The sequence below is a fragment of the Canis lupus genome, chromosome 7, assembly GCF_003254725.2.
Source record: "Canis lupus dingo isolate Sandy chromosome 7, ASM325472v2, whole genome shotgun sequence".
Lineage (NCBI taxonomy): Eukaryota > Metazoa > Chordata > Mammalia > Carnivora > Canidae > Canis > Canis lupus.
In genome coordinates, this window is record NC_064249.1 from 64,550,226 (window position 1) to 64,573,857 (window position 23,632).

At 47.9% G+C, this 23,632-nt stretch overlaps 2 protein-coding genes across 2 annotated transcripts in view; one reads left to right on the forward strand and one right to left on the reverse strand.

Annotated features, from left to right (window-relative positions):
• The window catches only part of NPC1 (NPC intracellular cholesterol transporter 1), a 52,919-nt gene extending 51,682 nt beyond the window's left edge, over positions 1–1,237 (forward strand). Inside the window, exon 25 of the mRNA XM_025429310.3 lies at positions 446–1,237. Coding sequence (XP_025285095.1) covers positions 446–528 — 83 coding nt within the window. The 3' untranslated portion in view covers positions 529–1,237. The remainder of the gene's footprint in view (positions 1–445) is intronic.
• Positions 940–23,356, reverse strand: RMC1 (regulator of MON1-CCZ1). Its single transcript, XM_025429311.3, has 20 exons — positions 23,129–23,356; positions 22,307–22,383; positions 20,142–20,226; positions 18,449–18,505; positions 17,093–17,179; positions 13,897–14,037; positions 13,481–13,584; positions 11,756–11,845; positions 11,562–11,667; positions 10,656–10,767; positions 7,382–7,426; positions 7,091–7,144; positions 5,321–5,449; positions 4,651–4,757; positions 3,021–3,140; positions 2,655–2,732; positions 2,277–2,381; positions 2,112–2,180; positions 1,801–2,026; positions 940–1,104 (listed from the first exon to the last, which is right to left on the reverse strand). Exons 1-20 carry the CDS (start codon positions 23,228–23,230, stop codon positions 1,025–1,027), a joined length of 1,974 nt encoding a protein of 657 aa, XP_025285096.1. The 5' UTR covers positions 23,231–23,356; the 3' UTR covers positions 940–1,024.
• Between the last annotated feature and the right edge of the window lie 276 nt (positions 23,357–23,632).

Consider the following 23,632-nt stretch of genomic DNA (forward strand, 5'->3'; position numbering starts at 1 on the left):
CCACCACCACCACACAGGCCCCCACTCCCCGCAGGTTGTGGTCTGGGGGGAGGCCTGCGTGACTCCTCTGCAGCTCGGGCCCAGGAGCTGCCCACGCCCAGCAGTGCCGCACAGCAGTTCTGTTCCCAGACCCCCCGTCCCCACGAAGTGCTGCCTCTTTTCTTGTTTCAAGACTGTCATTAAGATCTTTTTACTTCTGTGGCCACGTCAGCTTCCGTAAATGACCTGTGGTTGGAAGGAGCAGTACCAGTTTCCTTGCTTTAGAGCTTTCTAAGAAGTTGAAGCATTGAAAAAGGGAAAAATGAGACGTTGGGGGATTTTTATTCTCTGGGGGGGATAGGAAGTTTGTACCATAACAGAACCTCCCCTATCACCTTTTCTCCTGAAGACACGATCCAGAAGTTTGTTTTTTTTTGGTTTTTGTTTTTTTTTTTATCCCTCACAGGCCCATCAATAAATAAAGCCAAAAGTTTGGCCTCCCAGGAGCGATACAAAGGTACAGAGCGAGAGCAGCTCCTGAACTTCTAGCCTCTCGTGAGGTTTGGGGACCTTGAACTGTGTCTGCGGGTCGGTCGGTTTACCACTGGACAGTAGCTGCATCGTCAGGGCGGAGCTGGACACCAGACAGTACCAGACACCACCAGAACAGCTTTCAACCTCAGGACTGCAGATCTGACGTGTGAAGCAGTATTACCAGATCGGAAGGCAACTCCAGGACGCTGAGGGGCCTTCCGGCTTCTCCAGGAACAAGACCCAGGGCAGGCAGAAGGCGACACTGGCAAGGCTGAGTGGGATCTGCTCCCTGACACTTTTTAAAGGCCAATCAATGCAATGTTTTTCTTTTGTTTGTTTGTTTTTGGAGTAAGCCATCACAACACAGGTTCTATACCATATTTTTAGTAACATTTGAGGATATTGTAGATACACTTTACTATAACATTTTGTAGTTTAAAGAGCTTTATTAATGCAATAAATTAACTTTGTACACATTTTTATATATATAAAAAAAACCTAGCAAGGGATTTCAGAATGTTGTAGGCCTCATTAGAGCTTGGTCTCCAAAAACCTGTTTGAAAAAGGCAACATGTTCTTCACAATGTTCTCCTATAAAGGAAATACAGATTTCATCAGATGTGACGTGAAAAGAGGAAAACAAGAGAATGAACACTTTAGGGCTCATAGATCTGTATGGTGGGTTTTAACTTATTTTTCTTTCATAAATACTTTGTTTTCCTAAGCTTTTGAGTTGTCCTTTTTATTTGTACAGTTCACGCCAGGGCTGTTGGACACCTTCACACCCCCTAGCGAATCACCGTCTGCCTTGAGACACGAGTAGAGAAGCTTGCCTGTCCTGGTCATGCCAGCCTGCACTGTCGACTAAGCTTCCAAAAGCTGGTGGGCCTGAAGCAGAGCAGCGCATGCTCCTTCCCCACCCTCGAGAAGCGGATGCCTTAGGTTTCCTGCCTAAGACAAGGCCCTCTCCCTCTGACACCCCTTAGTCACCGTTTCCGGTCACCGTTTCCTGTCTCGTCCCTGCCTCTTCAGAAAGGAGCATTCCCACTGCCCAGAATGCATTCACTGCAAGTCCCAGAGCAGAATTTAGATTCCACTGGCGTACTGAATTTCCTCTTAGCACAATCACAGAATTTTGTTCCTAAAAAAGCTAACCCGGAGTTCTCCTTAGGAGAGTTCACCCAAAGGCTTCTCACCTCCTCATCCAGCTTCCATCAGCACCACCATCACCACCCCGTCCCACCCCGCCCCCCACCCTCGTTCTTTTCACTGCTGCCCTGTCCTCACCTGGCGTAAAGTTAGGGTTCCCTCGCAAACGCTGGTTTCGCTGTTCAAAAAACCGAAATATAGTATAGAAAAGCATGTTGTCTTCAGTCTGCTTCGCGGCATCTAAAAATTTTCGTGCAGAAATGTTGTCGTGGCCGCCAATGCCCCGGATGAACCGTAAGGCGGCTAACACTTGGTGTTTGGAAAGCAGCACTTCGACGATCTCGTCGTTGGCTGTCGAGAGGCGCTGGAAGGGAGGGAGAAAGGTCCAGTAAGTGCCAGCTGCAGGGACAGGCTGGAATGCGGTTTAAAACGTGGCTACAGCAAGTTACCTTCAGCATATCCAGAGATAGCTGGTGGGCGGGAGGGTAGAAACTTTCTAGGGATAAGAGCAAACAAGCCTGAAAGACACATTTTCAAACTAGCTTCAGCATAAGAGGTCAGAAGGTTAAATCCTAGGTCTTTAATCACAGAGGCAGAACCCTGGGGACACGTACCAAAGGCTTGGAGTCGCTGAGGACGTGGTACTGCAGGAACTGATGCAGCATATAAAAGAGGTTGTGCTGGACCAGCGTCTTGATGACCAGCTCGTGTAAGTAATGCTGGGGACAGAGATGGAAGGACCGCCTGTCTCCCAACCACCCAACTACACCAGAGCAGAGGCCATGCAGGGCCAGGGCTGGAGCTATTCTAGGTGATGGGTGCGTGCTTCCACCATCAGTGGAGAAGTTTCTGCCACCTGCGCGTCAACAGGACCCTTGACTGAACACCCCTCCCCACCGAAGAACAACATGGGAAAGTCACCCAGAATTCTGGGTCTGGTGTGTGGCCCCTGCTCCTCTAATTAGGGACAACCCGAGCTGATGTGAGGGTACCTGCACTGTGATCTGAAACTGGTTAAGAGAGCGAATGTATTCCATCAGCACGGCTATCACAAATTTATGAGGCATGTCCTGCGGAGGGAAAAAAAAGTCTTCAAAACCTCAAAGACTCGCAAGGAGGCCACCCGCAGCCCCTCATTTACCACCACTTGTGTCCACATGAATCTGGCCCAGAGTTCCATTGCCCTCCGGAACCTCCCTGGCCAATGGTCCTGTTTTGGCCTGAGTATTAGAAGTCCAACTACCGGCACCAGGTCTCCGCCCAGGACCACTCCAGTTGTCTAGTCCCATCCTGAGTCCTACCACTGCTCAACTGACTCCCTGCAAACACGATCTTTGTGTGGGGGCTCTGTCACCTACCTTCTTCTCAGTGAACACCGACAGGACGTGGGTGTACATGTCGGACTGATCGATCACAGCCTGGGTCCGCACTGGCCTTTTGAGAAGTGGGCTGCTCCGGCTCTGCCCCGCTTCTAGTGCCTACACAACACAGTGCAAATGTGACCGTCGTCTTCCAGGTAATCTCAGAAGGCTGAATCCCCAAACCCTGTGAGCCCCAGAAAGGAGCGGAGGGCGAGCTTATTATTTCCTTGGACAAAGCTAGTTTTCCCGTGCAGGGACAGGGCTTAGGAGGCCCGAGTTGCTCATCTTGGAAACAGGCTAACGTTCTTGAATGGAGCTAAGAGGCCTAAGTCCATTTCCTCTTAAGACACTTTTCTGTAACCTCAAATCCTTACTTTTCTTAATCACAGGCTTTCTGGTATTTGTTAGCTAATAAAAACAGAATGGCATACTGCATGTTTGTTTTGTGAAGCCCTGACCCTACAGTAAGGAAACGCCACTTATGAGACCCTGAGTTGGGATTTTTGAGAGGTGTGCCTCGGTGCAGAAGCTGGGGCGGGAGGTGTGCCCCGGTGCAGAAGCTGGGGCAGGAGGACTGACAGGCTGCACCACGCTCTTGACTGGCCCATGTTTATGAAGCCGCAGAGCCAGGGCAGGGAAGCACAGGAAACCACTGGGGAGCAGCCCTATTGCTTCCCACGGTCTAGTACGCTAGCAGCAAGGCCAGGAAGGCTCTGGAAGAGCTCAGCCCTCCTCTGCCCCCTTCGTGTCTAACAGGACAAGGACAGGCACACTCCAAGATCGCTCAGCCTTTGGCAGCTGGCGTCAGTCCTGTTACCCCGAGGAGCTAAAGGGGAGTGCAGTTCTGGGCTTCCCATGGCTTACATCCACTTCCACTTTTAGTGTTAGGGCTAATCAGATCCTTGAAGGGAAATACTTCATTCCACTCATCCTAACAGCAGAGCAGAACCGGGCTATAAGCCTCGTTAATGTCTCCAGGCCTTCACAACAAACACTCGAAAGTGCTACGTGAAAGCACAGTGCTAATATTTAATCACTATCCCGACAGGACACTGACCCAAAGCCAGGAGAACTCTTGCTTTTATAGCTATTACAGGCTAACAGGAAAGAAAAAAGAGGTGGCAAAATGGTTATACTTCTACTAATTAAGTCTAAGCTCTGACTTTGGCAGAAGGATGCATAAAATACTGCAAAACTGAAGCCAACTTTCTTATCCATAAGACAAGAAAGACCGAAGACCTAAGTGTAGGATCTGACACAGAACGGAAACAAAAGGTGAGAGGCTCCTGGGGGGCTCAGTCAGTTCAGCATCTGCCTTCAGCTCAGGTCATGACCCCTGGGTCCTGGGATCGAGCCCCACATTGGGCTCCCTCTCTCCCCTGTTGGTTTACGCGCACATGCGCTCTCTCAAAAAAAAATCTTAATAAAAAAGAAAGGTGCAAGCAGTAGGTGATAGCGTCAAGCTAGTGGGCCACACGAACTCTGAACCAGCTGCTCCCCGCTGCAGCCACCCTGCCCTCCAGCACACCAGCCTCAGCAGTGTTATTCCCCCAGGACCTTGCAGCACAATTACTTAGGACACACACGGGTGGAGAGGAGCCCTCGTCACAGCATACACACAGCATACCATTGTGTAGCTCTGCTCAGCATCCAGGTACTTCTTATACTCGTGATTGAGTTTGTCAAAAACCGTGGCAATCACAGGTAACGTTGCTCTGTCTGACTCACTCAACACTGGAAAGAATGTGCACAGGTCAACCGAGTTTCCGTCCGTTTCAGAACTTAAAACACGGGGCTGCGACAGAACTCCCCTCCAAGGGCCACCAGGGCAGACCTACCTTCCATGGGCATTTGGAGAAATGAAATCGTTTGTGAAGACCTGGAGCGCAGAACTCCCTCACTGCCCTGCCTGGGCACTAGGAAAAGTCTCTACGGAGGCTTTCAGGAGAAAGTACTCCGGGCAGATATCTACGTAGTTAAGTGACTAGGAAGCTGAGAAATGTCTGCTTTCAGGCCAGGGGCAGGGGCGCTCCCTTAGGCGCGCCAGCTGGGTCTCAGATGCTCACACATGGGACTGCCCTATTAGGTTTTCTCCCCAAGTCACTATGAGTCATTTTGATTTTGATATTTCATCACCTTTCCAGGGGGTTAAATAATCCACCCTTTAGAAAGTGTGGGATGAGGCTACAGGCTGTGCACAAGGCAGAAATATGTGGGCCGGCTTCCAAGAAAGCGGGTGGGCAGCACAGGCCCAATATGAGAATCAGACTGAGGAATGGGGGGACTGGTCCACTTACTCTGCGAACAGACAGACAGGATGACCATCTTGCATTCCTTCCTCTGGAGGAGAAAGTCCATCAGTCTTCCTTTATCTGGCAAGAGGTTTACGATGGGCTGAAGCTTCACTTGGAGGTTCCAGAGGTAGCCTGGATGGAGAAGCAGCACATTTCACATGGGATGCAAATCAGAACAAAAGTCTAAAAGATGGTTCCCCTGATACAATCATGGGGGGCCTGGGGTCAGGGGAATCCTGAGGAGCACAGATACCATCTTTGTCTCACTAACCCCAGCGCAGCCTGGGACATGCAGGATGTGCCTGACGGAAGGACCGCAGCCATATTACAACTGCGTGCTCGATGGCTCCATATGACAAAGTGCCCTGCCACCCCCACCCTCCCACCCCCCGATCAGAGGGGCATCAACGGTATAACTTTCGAAACAGGGGTAACAAGGCATTATTTTTTTTAAGATTTTGAGAGAAAGAAAGAGAGTAAGCAGGGGGAGGGGCAGATGGAGAAGCAGACTCCCCACAGAGCAGGGAACCCGATGTGGCGCTCAATCCCACAACCCTGGGATCATGACCTAAGCTGAAGGCGATGCTTAACCTACTAAGCTACCCAGGTGCATGGGTGACAAGTCTTTAATGAGCTCAGAGCACTTCCGGTCCTGTACCCAGCTCCTTTGTAGTCTCGAAGATTGAAAAAGATGTTAATGTGTGGTAATAACACGGGTCCTGTACTGTGGTTTCCCCAGCACTGGCTCTTCAGTCAAAAGGTAACTCCAGGGGCTCCCAAGGGAATTTCATGATTCATCCATTCATCATTCCGTGACTTTCTCGAACACCCACAGTGCCAGGTAGGCAAGTAGTACCTCTCTCAACTGGGGCGCCACAAGAGAATTCATCACTGCATTAAAAATGATCTCAAGGGCAGCCTGGGTTGCTCAGCGGTTTAGCGCTGCCTTCAGCCCGGGCCGTGACCCTGGGGACCCGGGATCAAGTCCCGTATCAGGCTCCCTGCATGGAGCCTGCTTCTCCCTCTGCCTGTGTCTCTGCCTCTGTCTCTCATGAATAAATAAAATTAAAAAAAAAATGATCTCAGGATCCCCTTCTCAATTCGCCCACAGCTGGCCCAGAGCTAGCACCACTGCAGTTGGAGAGGAGAGAAGGGAATTCTACATGCAGGGGGGTCCCACGGGCACTAGTGCTGATTCTCTCCCTGGGAATCCTCGTGGATGAGACAAGAGAATGCACGGGTGGCTGAAGACCAACACAGGAAGTACACTAACGGGAAGCCACAGGTGCTAGGGGGCTACCAGGAAGACAACGAGCATCCTGGGCGGGGGGGCGGGGGGGGGGGGGGTCGTCCCCAGCACAGTGGGAGGCACAAGTGCCCTTCTGTGCATACAGGGAACAGAAAAGGTCACGGACACCTGCCGATGCGGCGGTGGGAGGTAAGGATAGGACAGGCAGGGCCTTGCACACTACGCTATGGGGCTAGCTTTTCAGAATGGACAGAGCTGAATGGGCTAAAAGCAGGGGAATGGCCATTCCTCGTTGTTAATTTTATTTATTTTTATTTATTTATTTTTTTTCGTTGTTAATTTTAAAGATAACCTAGGCTCAGGATAAAATACAGAATAACAGAGAACAGAGTACAAAGTGAAAAATTATCCCATATGATGGGGTTGAAGGGAGTGGTCCACTCTCAGATTCACCTCAAAAACGTCACTGGCCACTGTGACCCAAAGCCTATTGTCTAATGTGACGACCGTCCCCTCTGACCCACCTTGGCTTGCACTGATGATGATGTCAGGTTGAAAGACAATCCAGGATGAAGAATCTGCATGGTATAGGAAACAGTACACCGCAAGAGGAGAAAACAAGGGACAAACCCAGCTCTGATTAGCACTGTCCCGCCCCACCCGCCCCACATTTGCAGAGGCTACTTGGCTCCCAGGACGCTCTTCAGATAGTTCACAGCTGGCGAGGCTAAGGCCTCAGGACCACTCTCAGACACCAGTACACAGGGTGACAGCTTCCGTTCTGTGCACGGCAGCAAGGCTGTTGTAAAGGATACAGAGTTTGCACGGGACAGGAGACTGGCTGGTCACAGGAGCAGGACCTACAAAGGGGAAACACACAGGTGCTCAAGGATGGTGCCATCCGAAAATCCTGCCAATACCAGCGTTTAGGATGTGAAATGCAGTACTTTTTAAAGCCTTCAGTAAATGTTTATTCAACTGGAGTTAAATGAGGAAGGAGTGAATGGTCTTGTCCCACTGATAACACATAGGAGGAGGGAGGGGGAAGTGGAGAACAATCCATGAAAATGTCCTCCCAAAAAAAAAAAAAAAAGAAAGAAAATGTCCTCCCAAGAAGGGGAAAGGTAGGGTATCAAGAATTTATTCAGAGTCGTTGGTTCTTCTGTAATAACCGAAGATGACACATCATCATTTACACACTTGCAATAAGGAACTGAGAAATGTTCCTGGATGATTCAAAATCAAATCCCCACATAACTCACTGATACCACTTCGAATAAAAGGGTTTTGTGATTTAATTACCTAAAATAATTAGCTCAATTCTCCACTACACAAAGCAGATCAAGGCACAGAGATCTCATCTAGGAAACAGACCCCAAAAGACCTTCCACGCCAAGGACGCACAACAACCAGCGACACGGCCCAGGCGTCAGGCGGGCAGCCCACGGTGAACCCGACACACAGCCCTGCAACCTAAGCATCGCTCCCGGTTTTGTTCCGATTACCCAGGTACAATCAGAGCACCAGTTTTAACCAGTGGTTGGAAAAGGTGGTCATTTTGAACAGACCACCCAAAAGAGGAAAGGGCCACTGGGTCCGACAAGCTAAAGCAGAGAACACTTGCATTTGGAACCTGAGGGGGGAAGGTTTGCACGTGGGCCTCAATTCTGGCTGCCAATCATGTTGACTTAACCGCTCTCAGGGACGAGCCAGGTGTCCTTGGGTATTAAAGCCTAATGTGTAGTCAGCTCCAGAAATACTGGCTGAACAAACCAAAACCAGAAGGGGAAATGAGAGCAGCTGGCTCTTCCCTAATTCGCTGGTGTCGTCTCTCAAAACAGCCTAACAAGCTCCTCCAGACGGCACGCCCTGCCACAGCACCAGGCGGGCAACACACCAAGACACTGCGAGCCTGCACGGGGCTTACAATCTGGCAGGAAAACAAGACACAAAGCCATTAACTGTGAAAAAAAAAACCTGCTTTATCAGCCTACAATCTGGAGGCCAGAGATTCCATGGACCTTTAAGGTCTTAACCTTTGCCTAGGCTATTATTTTGATCACACCTGGCATCTGATTTATTACAACTAGCCAATTAGAACCTGACCGCCTCCTAACTGGTCCCAAACAACTGACCCAGAGCAGGTTTTTAGTATCTCAAGATGCCTTTCCCTCCAATTCACCAGCAGTTACCTTCCTGCCAAGTAAGCAGCAGATAGAAGATAAACATCTGACACAATGAGAAAGATGGGGAAACAGCGCACGCACACACGTGCGTGGTGAGAGGCTCTTAAGCAGGCTTCATACCCAGCACGGAACCCGATGCAGGGCTGGATCTCAGGACCCTGAGATCACAACTGAGCTAAAATCAAGAGTCGGCACTTAACGGAGTCGCCCAGGTGCCCACACACAATCTATTCTTTTAAAATCTTTTTTTTTTTAATTTATTCATGAGAGACAGAGAGAGAGAGAGGCAGAGACACAGGCAAAGGGAGAAGCAGGCTCCATGCAGGGAGCCTGACGTGGGACTCGATCCAGGGTCTCCAGGATCAGGCCGCGGGCTGAAGGCAGTGCTAAACTGCTGAGCCACCCGGGCTGCCCTATTCTTTTAATGCTAACGTTATTAACCCAAAAAAAGGGAGATGCTGGAAGGAACACAGAAAGCCAAAAGACTCAATCTAACCTAAGAACTAGCTCCTTTGGGCCCCCCAGGGGACTCAGTGGTTGAGCGTCTGCCTTTGGCTCAGGTCGTGATTCCAGGATTCTGGGGTCAAGTCCCCCATTGAGCTCCCCGCGAGGAGCCTGCTTCTCCCTCTATGTCTCTGTCTCTATGTCTCTCATGAATAAATAAATCCACAAATATTAAAAAAAAAAAAAAAAAAAAAAAAGACCTAGCTCCTTCCTCCCCCAGTGCTGCCAGAGTTACTAAATTTTGGCTGATCCCACAAGTCAAGGCAGGCAGACTGGAGGCGGAGCTCTTGCGAAACTCTCAGCCACAGCCTGACTGGAATCTTCCCTGACAGGTGCAAGTGCCTCCTGACTGCAGCGGGGCCCACGCCAGCAATACTATCTGACAGGGATCCCTTTTAAAAAGAAAACACTGGGGATCCCTGGGTGGCGCAGCGGTTTAGCGCCTGCCTTTGGCGCGGGGCGCGATCCTGGAGACCCGGGATCGAATCCCACATCGGGCTCCCAGTGCATGGAGCCTGCTTCTCCCTCTACCTATGTCTCTGCCTCTCTCTCTCTCTCTCTGTGTGACTATCATAAATAAATAAAAATTAAAAAAAAAAAAAAAAAAGAAAACACTGTTACCGAAGCTCCAGATGTGAGGCTGTACACACGCATGGACACTGCTCCCATCTCCTTTAAGAGAGCTGAATGTTATGTGAGCTCTACCTTGAAATAAATTACGCTGGGAAAAGGCAAAAAGAGCCCAACAGTTTCTTCCTTCCCCAAAAGCCTGACCTCCTCTCCTCTGACTTCCTCCTCCTCCTGCCTAGGACAGGGCAGATTTCGAATAAGCAAAGCGGCACAGCTTTAAGCTCTTCCTGTGACCACCAGTGAAAAGAGAATGCAGTTTTCACCAAGTAGCCATGACACAGAATGTGTGAGAAAGACCTGGAAAAGTGATCCCGGTTCACGTAACAGCCAGAAGCAGCCCCGTTTCATCCCAGGGTTACAAAGCACAGGCAAACAGAAAACGGAGGACTTATTCAATCATTAATTTAAAAGATCTTTTGGCTTCAGTGGGTAATCCCGACTGAAATTTATCTACTTTTACTATGCTTTGAGTAGGCTCTGCGCCCAATGTGGCGCTGACACTCACGACCCCGAAGAGCCGTGTGCTCTACCCACCAAGCCAGCCAGGCACCCCTCCCCACTTCCCATTTTACAGCTCAGAGCAATCATTCTATCTTCTTCAAAAGAAGATTCATTTATCTTACAAAATGCCTTTCACAGCACAATCTTACTAATACCATCAGTAGGGTTTTCATTAAAACAAAACAAAACCACCCCTCCGCCAAGCACATGGCCCTGGGAACCCCTGTGTACACTCCTCATTCCAACTGCCACGCGGAGGTCCCCTTACCTGCCACGGGGATCTGATAGGGCTGAATGGAGCGCGCTGGGAGCACCGGGTGATGGAAGGTGACAGTGCCATCAAACTCTCCTCTTAACTTGATGTCAAATATCACCGAGGTCTAAAGTGGAGAGAAATAAACTTGGATGCAGAAACAGGCCATGACTGCTCGACCTGCCCCTTCCATTCTCTCGCATCCTGCCACTCCTGTCAGCCTACTGAGTCTGCACACACCGCACCCCTGCGGGCCGGCTCTACGTGGGGAGGAGCATGCTGTGATATCACAACACTGTGACATTGCTCCCCACGCTCACGCGGACACGTACACTTCTGGCGTTGATGACAGGGAGCCCCCGAAGTGCTCCAAGTGATTTCTGCAGATCTTTTTCACCTTGACTCACAATACCTTCTCTAATCAAGATAAGGGTGTCACCATCCTGCAGGAGGCATGGGACAAAAGGGGCTTGTCTACAACCAGATGCCCAGCCAACCACACAGGAAAAAGCAGGACCCATTCTAGTCTTTCTCCTGGGCCACACAGGAGCCTCAGAATCACTGTCTCTCAGCACGATCATTCATCCTTACAAAGGAAGTACAAAGTTCACATGCTCATGTAGAACTGTGGTTCTGCAGTAAATTCCTAGCTTAGTCGATTCAACCAAATGATTGTGCCAGAGTCAAATATCCTCCGGTGCTACTTTCTGGAATAGTTTTTAATTAACTGTCAATAGAGAGGGAAGCACTCTTTTTTTCCTGAACTGTCTAGAATACCAAACCCATTTGCATCTGGAAGACCAAAGCTTTAGCATGAAGAGCACTTTCTAGTCTTTGTTCTGAATGTTTGTCGATTTTCACGACTCTTTTTAGCAACACTGGCAGACCAGACACACACACACACACACACACAGCTCCTACCTCTGTATCCTGATGATGAACGACCACCAGGTTATCCACCACATTCAGGGCAAACTTCCCCGTCCGAGATAACTTTAGTATATGCGTCTTTTTACAGGCACCTTCTCTGTAGGATAACACAAAGGTCAAAAAATAGATCGACAAGCTTTAGTTCATATTTTAAAATTGGAGAAAGAGGACAGCATTAAATATACCGTGGTAGATGATATAGGACTACCTCCGCTCCTGTACTATTGGAGGTCCGAGAATGATGCCTCAAGAAGAGAACATAAAGCTGTCCGTATCTAGAGGGCAAAGAGACAAGACGTCACAGCGGGCCACTGGAAATTCCTCCATTCTAAATGCTGAATTACGAGGCCATCATCATTAATTAGGACAGATTCACTAATACAGTATTTCACAACTAACAAAAATATGTATGTAATTAAAAAAAAAAGCAAAGCCAATTAGAAAGTGAAAAGGGGAACACAAAACCAAATATCGTTCAATCATAACACTTTTTTTAAAAATATCTTATTTATTCATGAGAGACAGAGAGAGAGGCAGAGACACAGGCAGAGGGAGAAGCAGGCTCCCCAGAGGGAGCCCGATGTGGGACTTGATCCTGGGACTCCAGGATCATGCCCCGGGCCGAAGGCAGCCGCTCAACTGCTGAGCCACCTAGGCGTCCCTAATCACAACACTTTAAAAAGAAAATACAACCATGATGTCTAAAACTACTAGAAAAAAAAAATGTTATTTGTAGCTATCCTTGAATCATAAACTAAGTCTGTTTTCTTCTTCCGTAACTTTCTCTACCTTCTCTATCTTCCGTAACTTTCTCTATCTTCCTTGATAATAGGAAAATTGTCTTCATTTGTAGACCTCACGGAACCAATGCTGCTAGGTCCAGTTCCTGCGTGCATACTGCTGTTCCAGGGGCCGACACTGCGCTCAGTCTGCCACAGGGACGAGCATAAAGGCAAGGCAGTGGGTCCCTGCGGCTAGTGCGTGAGGACTGCTCTCACTCTATTTTTTAAACAAGGATGCCACCGAAGACTGCCTTAAAAAAAAAAAGGATCCTACCTGGTAAAAAATGTTAAACTTCAAAACCACTATTTTAGACCAAAGAAGAATCTGAAGTAATTTAGGAACAAAATGGAACAAAATTTTGACATTTTTGAATAGGGTATATGGGGTATTCTTTGTATCAGTTTCTATTATTATGTGTTTAAAACTTCCATAATGAAGCACAAATTGAGATAATCTGCATTTACAAGTGAAGACATACCTTCCTGCGTAAGTAATTCAGTTCCATGATTGTTAGATAAAAAACTGAAACTATGTTCTTCTTTAGAACAAATGGGATATATTTTAGCAAAAAGAAAAGTCCTTGATAAGTGTGCCTGGGTGGCTCAGTCAGTTAAGCACCTGCCTTCAGCTCAGGTCATGATCTCAGGGTCCTGGGATCGAGCCCCACGTTGGGTTCCCTGCTCGGTGGGGAGTCTGCTTCTTTCTTTGCCGTTCCCTCCACTTATGCTCTCTCTCAATGGCACACTCTCTCTCTCAAATAAATAAATAAATCTTTTTAAAAATAGTCCTTGATAAGCTTCAACTACTCACAGAACAAAAAAAAAAAATTTAATTCTAGAATTAAAACCCCTAAAAGACACACTAGTCCAGTGCTTTCATTTTATCAGACTAGAATGATGGGGAAAAAACCTCCCTAAAGTCACAAAGCTAGTAAAATCAGCAAAGAATGCCATGCTGACAAAAGGTTTTCTATAGTCACAAAATCTAGACACCGAGAGGGAAAGGGGCAAGTCTCTATCATGTGCTCAGAGGGCAGCTGGCCAAGGGCAGCCTGCAGTGCTTACAATGCACTACTTCTATCACCAAAAGCAATTTCAAGAAGGAATTCTCTCAAAAGACAGACATACATCGTGGCCATCGCAATGTCTCTCTCAGAAAGGTTCAGCTTAGTTGACTTGGGCACCGCTGGCAATTCAATCTCAAACTTGGGCAGCTTCGACATCGTGCCAGCCTGTTTGGGTGATTAAAGTAATCAGGAAAAGCTGATTAAACCCCTCTGCTGCTTCAGCATTCCCTACAGAAACCACTGAGGCTGCGCACACAGTCTTTCCATCCCTTCCAAAGTCCCACTGTGTCCTTTCCTCCGGGGGTCTGTCCCCACCCAAGGAGCCATTCTTGGAAGGGATGGGAGGGTAGAGTCCACCCTCTAGCGGCCAGAAGTGGGGAGGTCATCGCCTGGAGGAACTTGACCGCCTGAAGTCACCCTAGGACGTCAGAGGAAGGGGTGGGGAGGAGCCTTTCCTAAGAAGAGGCTCGCTCTTACCCGAAAATAAAAGGGCTGCAGCACATTTCCAAGGACCGTGGTAGACAGCAGGATCACAGCACCCTCGGGGCAGTACATGTACCAGTTCACATTGATATTCTGGCTCTTCAGGAGTTTCAGATTCCGTTTCTCTGGTAACACCTGAAGCAAAGTCCCAGAAACAGAATCGTTATTTTAAAACAGTAAAATGGAAAGACAATGGACAGTAAGTGAAGAAAACAATAAAAAGCACGGCGCCTGGGTGGCTCAGTCACTCAGGTCCTGATCTCAGAGCCTTGAGCTCCACGCTCAGCGGGGAGTCGGCTTCTCCCTCTCCCTCTGGCCCCCACTCCCACTCAATCTCTCTCTCTCTCTCTCTCTCTCTCTCAAATAAATAAATAATGGGCAGCCCGGGTGGCTCAGTGGTTTAGCGCCGCCTTCGGCCCAGGGCGTGATCCTGGAGTCCCGGGATCAAGTCCCACATCAGGCTCCCTGCATGGAGCCTGCTTCTCCCTCTGCCTGTGTCTCTGCCTCTCTCTCTCTCCCTGTGTCTCTCATGAATAAATAAATAAATAAATCTTTTTTAAAAATTAAGTTTAATTTAAAAAGCAGGGAAAAAAAATCACTAAATAAAACTGAAAATTTTGATCTGGTGCTCAGGACGTTAGAAATCTTGGCTCACGTACTCTCTCACCGCAACCCTGATGTGTGGGCACCACAGACACCCGAGCGAGGAGAAAACAAAGGCTCAGACACCAGTTACTGTAGGTACAGCCCAGGCTGGCCAGTTCCCCGCACTGTCGGGCACCATCCACCAAAGAGAGGGAGCAGCCCTGCCCTGGAAGCCTCACACTGGATGAGCCACCACCAGCCTGCGGTACCTGCTTTCCTCCTGGCCTCCATCCTGACCCCAGTTAGTACCGAGCCTGGAAGCAGCCCCTGTCACTAATGATCATACTCATGAGACGCCGCATACAAACCTAGTATTTTCTAGTCAGGTCTTAAATATACTGTAAATATTCTGATCCATTAAGGATCCTGGAGTGGAGCCCCAAGACATTAAATGCTCACAGAACTCTGTGCTGAGGGAGGTCAGGGTCTGAAGGAAAAGGTTATCTTGACAATTGGGATAAAAAAAAAAGGAGTCCTCTTTAACTCATTTCTTGAAGAGCTGAAGACCACCTAGGTGACATAAATGTATGCTTTTCCACTATAGAGGACAGAAAGCCGTATGACTGCCACCGAAGGAACCCTTCAGTGAAGCAAGTGATCCTTCCCACACTACCATACATACAAAACTCTCTGTGTGGAAGACATTTGTGCAGTTTCTGATGGTCATTACAAAGATTTTGATGACAGCCCCACAGCAAAACGTGGGGCATTAACATCTCACATTTTGCTTAAACCAGTGTATTTTCTCCATCCATAGATTCTAAATTATACTGCTTTCATTGGGTCAACAAAATTAAACGCTGAGAGAATCCTAACAACACTCTCTAGATAGGCTCCGCCGAGCATTCTCAGACGCATTTCTCAAGGTCAGGCAGTTGGAACACACTACGAGATGATAAGGCAGGTATAAAGTTAAGTCAACAGAGTGAAAAGAAATGGGAAATATTTGCAAACCATTTATCTGATAAAGGGTTACTATCCAGAATATATGTCTATGGACTGATAATATGCAGTTCTGGCAAAACCATGGAAAATGGAAATTCCTACATTGAAAGCTAAAGTGCAGGAGTGCCTGGGTGGCTCAGGCAGAAGAGCGAGCCACTCTTGATCTTGGGGGTGTGAGTTTGAGCCCCACGGTGGGTGTGGAGTCTATTTGAAAGAAAGATTTTTTTAAATTATTTTTTAATTTATTTTTTTAAAGACTTTTTTCTTAAAAAAAAAAAGGGGGGACACCTGGTTGGCTTGGCGGCTGAGTGTCTACCTTTGGCTCAGGGCATGATACTGGAGTTCTAGGATCAAGTCCCACATCGGGCTGCCTGCAGGGAGCCCACCTGCTTCTCCCTCTGCCTATGTCTCTCATGAATAAATAAATAAGTCTTTAAGAAAATAAAAAAAAGAAAAGAAAGATTTTACTTATTTATTCATGAGAGATACAGAGAAAGAGACATAGGCAGAGGGAAAAGCAGGCTTCATGCAGGGGAGAAAGAGAGAAAAAGAGAGAGAGAAAGGAAGCGAGAGAGAGAGAGAGAAAGAAGAGAGAGAGAGAGAGAAAAAGGAAGGAAGGAAGGAAGGAAGGAAGGGAGGGAGGGAGGGAGGGAGGGAGGGAGGGAGGGAGGGAGGGTATCTGTTCAACTTTTTGGATGTTCATACCTATGCTGTAATTCCAAGAACTGCTTCACTCAAGAACATACAGAAATGTTTGCAAGCATGTTCACTGAATTGTTTTATAATCACAAAAACATGAAAACAAGCCAGAGGTTCAGCAACAAGGAATAAGTTAAACTGTAATATACCCACACAACAGAATATTATTTAGTGAGAATAAAATATGGACAAGTGCACCTGGCTAGCTCAGTGTGCAGGGAGCATGACTCTTGATCTCAAGGTTGTGAGTTCAAGGCCTATGTTGGGTGTAGAAATTACTTAAATAAATAAAACTTAAAAAAAAAATTTTTTTAAAGAAATTATGGACAAATGTCCAAGACATACTGCTATGCAAGGATGCCTGGGTGGCTCAGTGGTTGAGCGTCTGCCTTCGGCTCAGGGCATGATCCCAGTGTCTTGGGATCGAGTCCAACATCGGGCTCCCTGTGAGGAGCCTGCTTCTCCCTCTGCCTATGTCTCTGCCTTTCTCTCTCTCTCCCTGTGTCTCTCATAAATAAATAAATAATCTTAAAAAAAAAAAAAAAGACATACTGCTATGTAAAAAAAGCCAGCCACAAAGTTTATATACAACATTCCTGTTTTTGTAAAAGAAAAAAAAAAAGTTTGTACGTACGTAGGAAAATTAAGAATTATGTACTAAACTGTTCACATTAGTTATTTCTAGGGATTATGGGGGGACTTTTACCTTCCATATATCCTTCCAATGTTTAGTTGTTTTATAAAAAAGCATGTATTTCTTATAATTAGAAAAAAAATAAAAACCTAAGCAAGAGACTAAAACTCTAGAATCTCAAAATATCTATTTAGTATGGAATTCAAAAGGCTGCCAAACTGCCATCACGGACTTTTCTCCCACAAAAATAAATGATCAACATACTACCTGGTAAAATTCAATTCCTTGATCTGTTATGAAGACAATTTCAGTAGAACTGGTCCAACAGAATCCTAATATGTTGGCATTCTTGGTCTGAAAAGAATTACAAAAAATTTTAATTAAAAAAGATATTGGGGGGCACCTGGGTGACTCAGTCAGTTAAGCATCTGCCTTCAGCTCAGGTCATGATCACAGGGTCCTGGAACTGAGCTCCATGTCAGGTCCCCTGCTCAGCGGTGAGCTTGCTTCTCCCTCTCCCTCTGCCTGCTGCTCCGCCTGCTTGTGTGCACATGCTCACTCTGTCAAATGAGTCTTTCAAAAGCATAAAACATTCTATATCTATCACTCTTTATTAAAAGTTACCTGGATTTGATCACTTATTAACAATCAAACTTTTAAATACAATGTTCCCAGATTTCCATCTGGAACATCTCACTGAACACCTGACTCTGATTCTTTCTGCTCAAGAACGAGGGAAAAGCCTAAATTTCGGAGAAAAGTAACTGATCAGCCCTCAGGGATACCAAGTTCCCTTTTAAGGAATCGAAGGTTGGCTGACTTTCTCTTAGTTGGCCATATCATAAAAACAGGCATTATAAAAGCATAAAGGCCCAAAGGTTCTCTGAATGCTTACCACCCCAGGACTGGGGCCGGGAGCCCCCATGTCTGCCTTACCCAGTGTGCAGCAGCACCCTGCGCCCGAGGGCACACGGGGCTGTGACAGGGGCTCTTCTGTGCACACAGGGTCAGGAGGTCTGCACAGGGCTCAGTTCCTGGGCCAATGGGCCTTTCCTCCTCCCAGAGCCACCCCGAACTCCATTTACCACAACAATGACAAAGCTGCTAAAAGCCATATTCAGCCTTTAGCACCTTCTGCCTGTTTCCGGGGTGCCACACTGCCACTTGAAGCTGAGTCCCCTCTAGCCTCGTTCATTAGACCCAGCAAATCTAATTAAAACAGATTAGCATCTACATTTAGGGAACGAAACTCGAAGGACACAAGGACAACAGATCAAGAAAAGGATTCATTGTTGGGAGAAGGGGGAAAAAACTCTTCCTAAAACCCCCAAAGAGGCTGTTGTGAAAGAAACCCAGGATCTGACCCAGAGGCGCAGCCAGCTCAGGAGGAACGGCTGACACTGCCCAGTGCTGAACATCTTGTCACCCATTTAATCCTCCTGCTTCCATCTTGTCGAAGAAACAGGCTTTTAACACTTTTAAACTAGTCCAGAGTTACAGAGCCCACGAGCAGCAGGTCTCAGCATAAAGCAGGGCCTGCCTCCACGTGTGTGCTGCCCATGACCCCGCCACACGACCAGCACAGGGAAATGGCCTGCATCCGGGAAAGGATCTGGTCCATACCTTGCACTCTTGAGTGTATTCCAGCTGAGAACTATCCGGGATAAAGTTAGAAAAATCCTGAAAAGTAAAAAAAAAAAAAAAAAAAAAAGAAAGAAAGAAATTTAGAACAAGTAGCAGCATACTGCCAACCTACATTGGCAGACAACAAAAGACACATTTAAAAAGTGATCAGGGCAGCCCGGGTGGCTCAGCGGTTTAGTGCCCCCGTCAGCCCAGGGCCTGATCCTAGAGACCCGGGATCAAGTCCCACATCAGTCTCCTTGCATGGAGCTTGCTTCTCCCTCTGCTTGTGTCCCTGCCTCTCTCAATCTCTCTCTCTCTATGTCTCTCATGAATAAATAAATAAAATCTTAAAAAATATATATAAATAAATAAATAAATAAATAAATAATTGTTAAAAAGTGATCAGAAGAAAACTGATAAAAGACCAAAGAACTAAAAGGACCAATGTGGACAACCTGCCTTATAACACAATTAAAAAAAAGTTAATCCAAATACTCAGAGTTTAGAAACTGATACTGAAAATCAACTGATTTCAGGGAAATGCATTGCTGCATCTTATAAGAAGCTTTTGGCGGGAGGCGGGGAGGATCCCTGGGTGGCTCAGCCGTTTAGAGCCTGCCCTCGGCTCAGGGTGTGATCCTGGAGACCCAGGATGGAGTCCCACGTCTGGCTCCCTGCATGGAGCCTGCTTCTCCCTCTGCCTGTCTCTCTGCCTCTCTCTCTCTCTCTCTCTGTCTCTCATGAATAAATAAATTAAATCTTTAAAGAAAAAAAAAAAAAGAAGCTTTCCAAAACTTTTAGCAGTGAATACTGACAAAAAGAAATCAGATTCTGCCTCTTTCCAATAGCTTTCACTCCATTTTACAAATGACGATGAATACTTACGAAGGCGAAAATGCCAAACAGGGCTCCAGCTCTGAACATCTACTCCTAGTGGGTCAAGCATTCAAAGATGCAAGAAGTGAATAAATGGAGCTATTCCGGGAAAGGTAATTCACAAAGTTGCCAAAAATACACCTCACATAATCTATGCTGCTAGTTATCAATCAATACAAAAGACAGGCCTGAGGTTCCAAATTACTTCAAAAAAAATTAAGTCAAAAATGACAAACTAAGGTCCTAAGTATTTATCCCTTGAAAGTGTTTCTCCAAAAATTCCCAAGGCTCAAATACAAGACAACATAACTATAACTTTCATGGCTTTAAAATAATAAGAGTTGGGATCCCTGGGTGGCGCAGCAGTTTAGCGCCTGCCTTTGGCCCAGGGCACGATCCTGGAGACCCGGGATCGAATCCCACATCAGGCTCCCGGTGCATGGAGCCTGCTTCTCCCTCCGCCTGTGTCTCTGCCTCTCTCTCTCTCTGTGACTATCATAAATAAATAAAAATTTAAAAATAAAATAAAAATAAAAATAAAATAAAATAAAATAAAATAAAATAAAATAAAATAAAATAAAATAATAAGAGTTTCCTTTAACACTGTTTTTTTTTTTTGGCAATTCATTCCCTTCTAAATGTACTTTAATGTGATTTTCTTTATGTTATATTTAAAGCTATACTTAAACTGGCTCTGGCTCAGTTGGAAGGGCATTTGACTCTTGATCTCGCAGTCATGGATTTGAGCCCCACACTGGGTAGAGATTGCTTAAATAAGTAAACCTTGAAATAAGTAAATAAAGATATGTCTTACCACAGTCTTTGAGGTCCTTTGAACAGCCAATATCTTATTTTCCAAGGAAAACTTGATGCACTTCACTTCTCCTTTGTCTTCCATTCTTTAGGGAGGAAAAAAGTAAGTTCTGAGTTAAAGTTAATAACTGAATTCCAGCATCTAGCATTTTGTGAGGAAAAGACATGTTAAATACTCAGGAAGGAACAAATCTTAGCTGAAACTCATGTTTCTAAAAATAACAGGACTTCTTTTCAAACAACAAAATCCAACCGGCAACAAATTGCTGATGAAATTTACAGTTTTGTGGCTAACAAATGACTGGCGAATTAAGAACAGGTGCATTTTCCCTTGAGAATCATCTTAGCCATAAATAAGTAAGACCCACACAGCAACCTTCTCCAGAAACTACCAGCTGTCCTTCCCCATCGCCTCACAGCAGAGCATGTGAAGGAGAGTAGTCAAACAGACGTTACAAAGGGTATTCAAGGGATAGACTTCAAAGCATTACAAGCAAACTTTTGACTGTGGTGATGGTTAACACTCGTCAAAACTCGACTGTATGTGTTAAATACAGGCAGTTAATCCTACCACAATAAAATTGTTAAAAATACACAAAATTGCTAAAATAAAACTTTTGCCCATAAAATTAAATTTTAAAAGAGGATAAATTCAGTATCTTCCTCCTTAAACCCTACTAAGCCCCTAAATCTGGACCATCTCAGGCTCACCTCATTTTCCATACCCAAAGGACCATCAAGATCTACCCCAGGCCTTCTTAAGCACCCAAGTGCCTATGTGGTACCAGTCTACTCTGCCTTCGGTCTGGTCTTTAGTGTGCCTGGGTTTGGACTATTGCAATCATCTCTCAGTGGTACCCCCGACTTTGATATGCTCCCAACTAACGAAGCTTCAATGTTGCGAGCACCATGATCTTTCCAAGCCCTTATAAGATCACACCATGCCCCATCTTACAAATTTTCAATAAGAAGAAAAAGCCCTCTTAAATAAAAATTAAAAAAAAAAAGAAAAGAAAAAGAAAAAGCCCTCCCTATTTCCATAGCAGAATACATAAGGTTGAAGGTGACTCTTGCCAGTGGCCAAACCATCACCACCTCCCCTTCCCTACAAGGACATCTGATCTCAATTACACAGACCTGAATTCCCCAAACACCATGCTTGTTTGCCTTTACACTTGATGTTCCCTCCATCTCAAAGGCCTCCTCTCTTCCCCATGCAGAATCATCCCATTCAAGCTTAAAAGTTTTCCTTAAAGGCTCCATCCTGAGGCCTTCCCCATCCAGGGCAGTGGTCTCCCCCCACCTACCCCAAGACAAATGTCTCATCTCTTTTGTGTGCTCAAATTCTAGCAGAGTGCTATTACAGCACTTTTCACAATCAACAGAATGTGTCCACACACTTGTCTCCCACGCTGAAGTTATGATTTCTGCAAAAGGCGCCAGTCAGATTCAAAATGTTCACATGCCCGGTGCCTAGCACAGCAGCTACAATTGGCATTTGCTGAACAAATGATGAGTGATTCATTTCCTACTTCAAAAAACTGCTTCCTATTAGCACAGGCCACCTGCGAAAAATTTAAGTCACCACTGAACTGAGGGCCCACGTTGTACTTTCCTCTTCTGTAATCACAGGAGTTAAAGACCAGATAACTTATCAACCGAATCGAGATACTTCCGAAAGTGAAAGGAAGTGCTATTCATAATTCTACTGGTTCAACTTGCGCAGACTGGGACGTCCAGTTGCCTTTAGAGGATGATAGAGTTTTCTTAATATACATTACTATATAGGCAGCACTAACCAGGAATCTCCACCTACCGTACACCCTGAAAAGACCTGGGCCAGATGAGGAAATGAAGGCCCTTCCCAGGCCGAGATGCTGGAAATGGGCACATCAACGAACTCACTTGCTAATTTCAGGTGCCAGGAAGTGGGTTCCCCACGTTGGAGCCTTTGATGCCCCAGCTACACACTTCACTCTGACAGGTGGTACCGGTGTGCGCCACCAGCACTCAGAGCAGGTGTCTGCTTCCCTAACACGCAGGGATTTGCCTGTGTGTGTACACTTCAGACCCTTTTACAGCCAGAGGGCAAACTTTTAAGAACCAACTTCTGAACGCATCATTCTGTTCACAAGTGACAATTATTCTGTGAATGTTAATAGTTACCGGAATGAGATGGGATTCCTGTCTTCTGGGCCTTTAACCACCACGCCCGTAGCTCCACCTGACCGAACTGCAAAAACCTGGGAGGGCAAAGCAGCAACGTTAACTGAACTTTGAAAGACTTTAGACACATCCCCCAGCCGACAAGTGATTGTCGCTACTACACCCCACTCCTGGCTCAGCTGAGCTCACGTCCAATCCGCAGATGCTCGACGCTCACATCAACTTGAAAGCACAAGAGCGCAGAGACCAAAAAAAAGGTCCCGGCGCTGCGAGCGCAGCCCAGTGTGGAGGCCCGGCCGGGTCCCCGCGGCCACACCTGTCAATCCGCCCGGCGCAGGCGCCGCTGAGGCACTTGAGCACACCCGCTGCCCCTCGCACCGCTCCCCCCGCACCACCTCCAAAACTCCGAGAACAAGGGCAAGCTCAACGGCTGAATCCTCGACTGCAGCGGTGGCTGAGGACGGACGCAGACAACAAAGGCGCCAGGCAAGGGCCGGCGGGCCAACAGCTGACCACCCCGCGCTGGAACCCAGGATGAGACAGCCAAGGGGGCTGGGACGGGAGCGGCGCCGCAGGGGGGTGGCACAGCTTCGGGCCCTCCTAGCTGTCACTTTGGAGAAGAACCCCCGCCCCCCCCCCCCCCCCCCGCCCAGTGGCTCCGGGTCCCTCCGCCCACCCAGCAGCTCGGAGCCCGCGCCGGCCCGCAGCGGGAGGGGAGGCCCCAGGCCTGGCCCCCCCACCCCCGGCTCCCCACGTGGGAGCGCGCGGGACGCCCCTGCGGCGCCGGGGACGGCGGGCGAGGAGGGCGCGGGCGGCCCGGACCTGCTTGTTGGCCTCATCGAAGAAGACGCAGTTGACCGGGTTCGCCTTCTCGAAGTGCACCGGCCGCTCGCACAGCTCCAGATAGTAGTCCTCCTCGCCCATAGCGGGCGCCGCCGCTGCGGCGGGGAGTCCCGGGGCGGCCGCCAGCGTGGAGCGGGGCGAGCGGCGCCCGGCGCGGGGAGGCGGGGAGGCGGGGAGGCGGCGAGTCGGGCCGGGCGGCGGCGGCGGCGGCGATCCGAACGGGCCCGGAGGCCGCTTCCTGGTGCCACGCCCCCACCCCGTCCGGCACGTGACCCGCCGGCCTCCGCGCTTAAAGGGGCGACGGCCGCCGGGCGGCGGTGGGGCCTAGCGAGCGCCGGAGGCTCCTCCCCTTTCCTGGAGGGCGGAGCCCCAGCGCGGCGCGCGGGGCGGGGCGGGGCGGGGCGGGGCGGGGGCGTGACCCGGAAGCCGCGCGGGCCGAGGGCGGGTCTTGGCCGCGCCTCTGCCACCTGCGCTTCCTCCGGG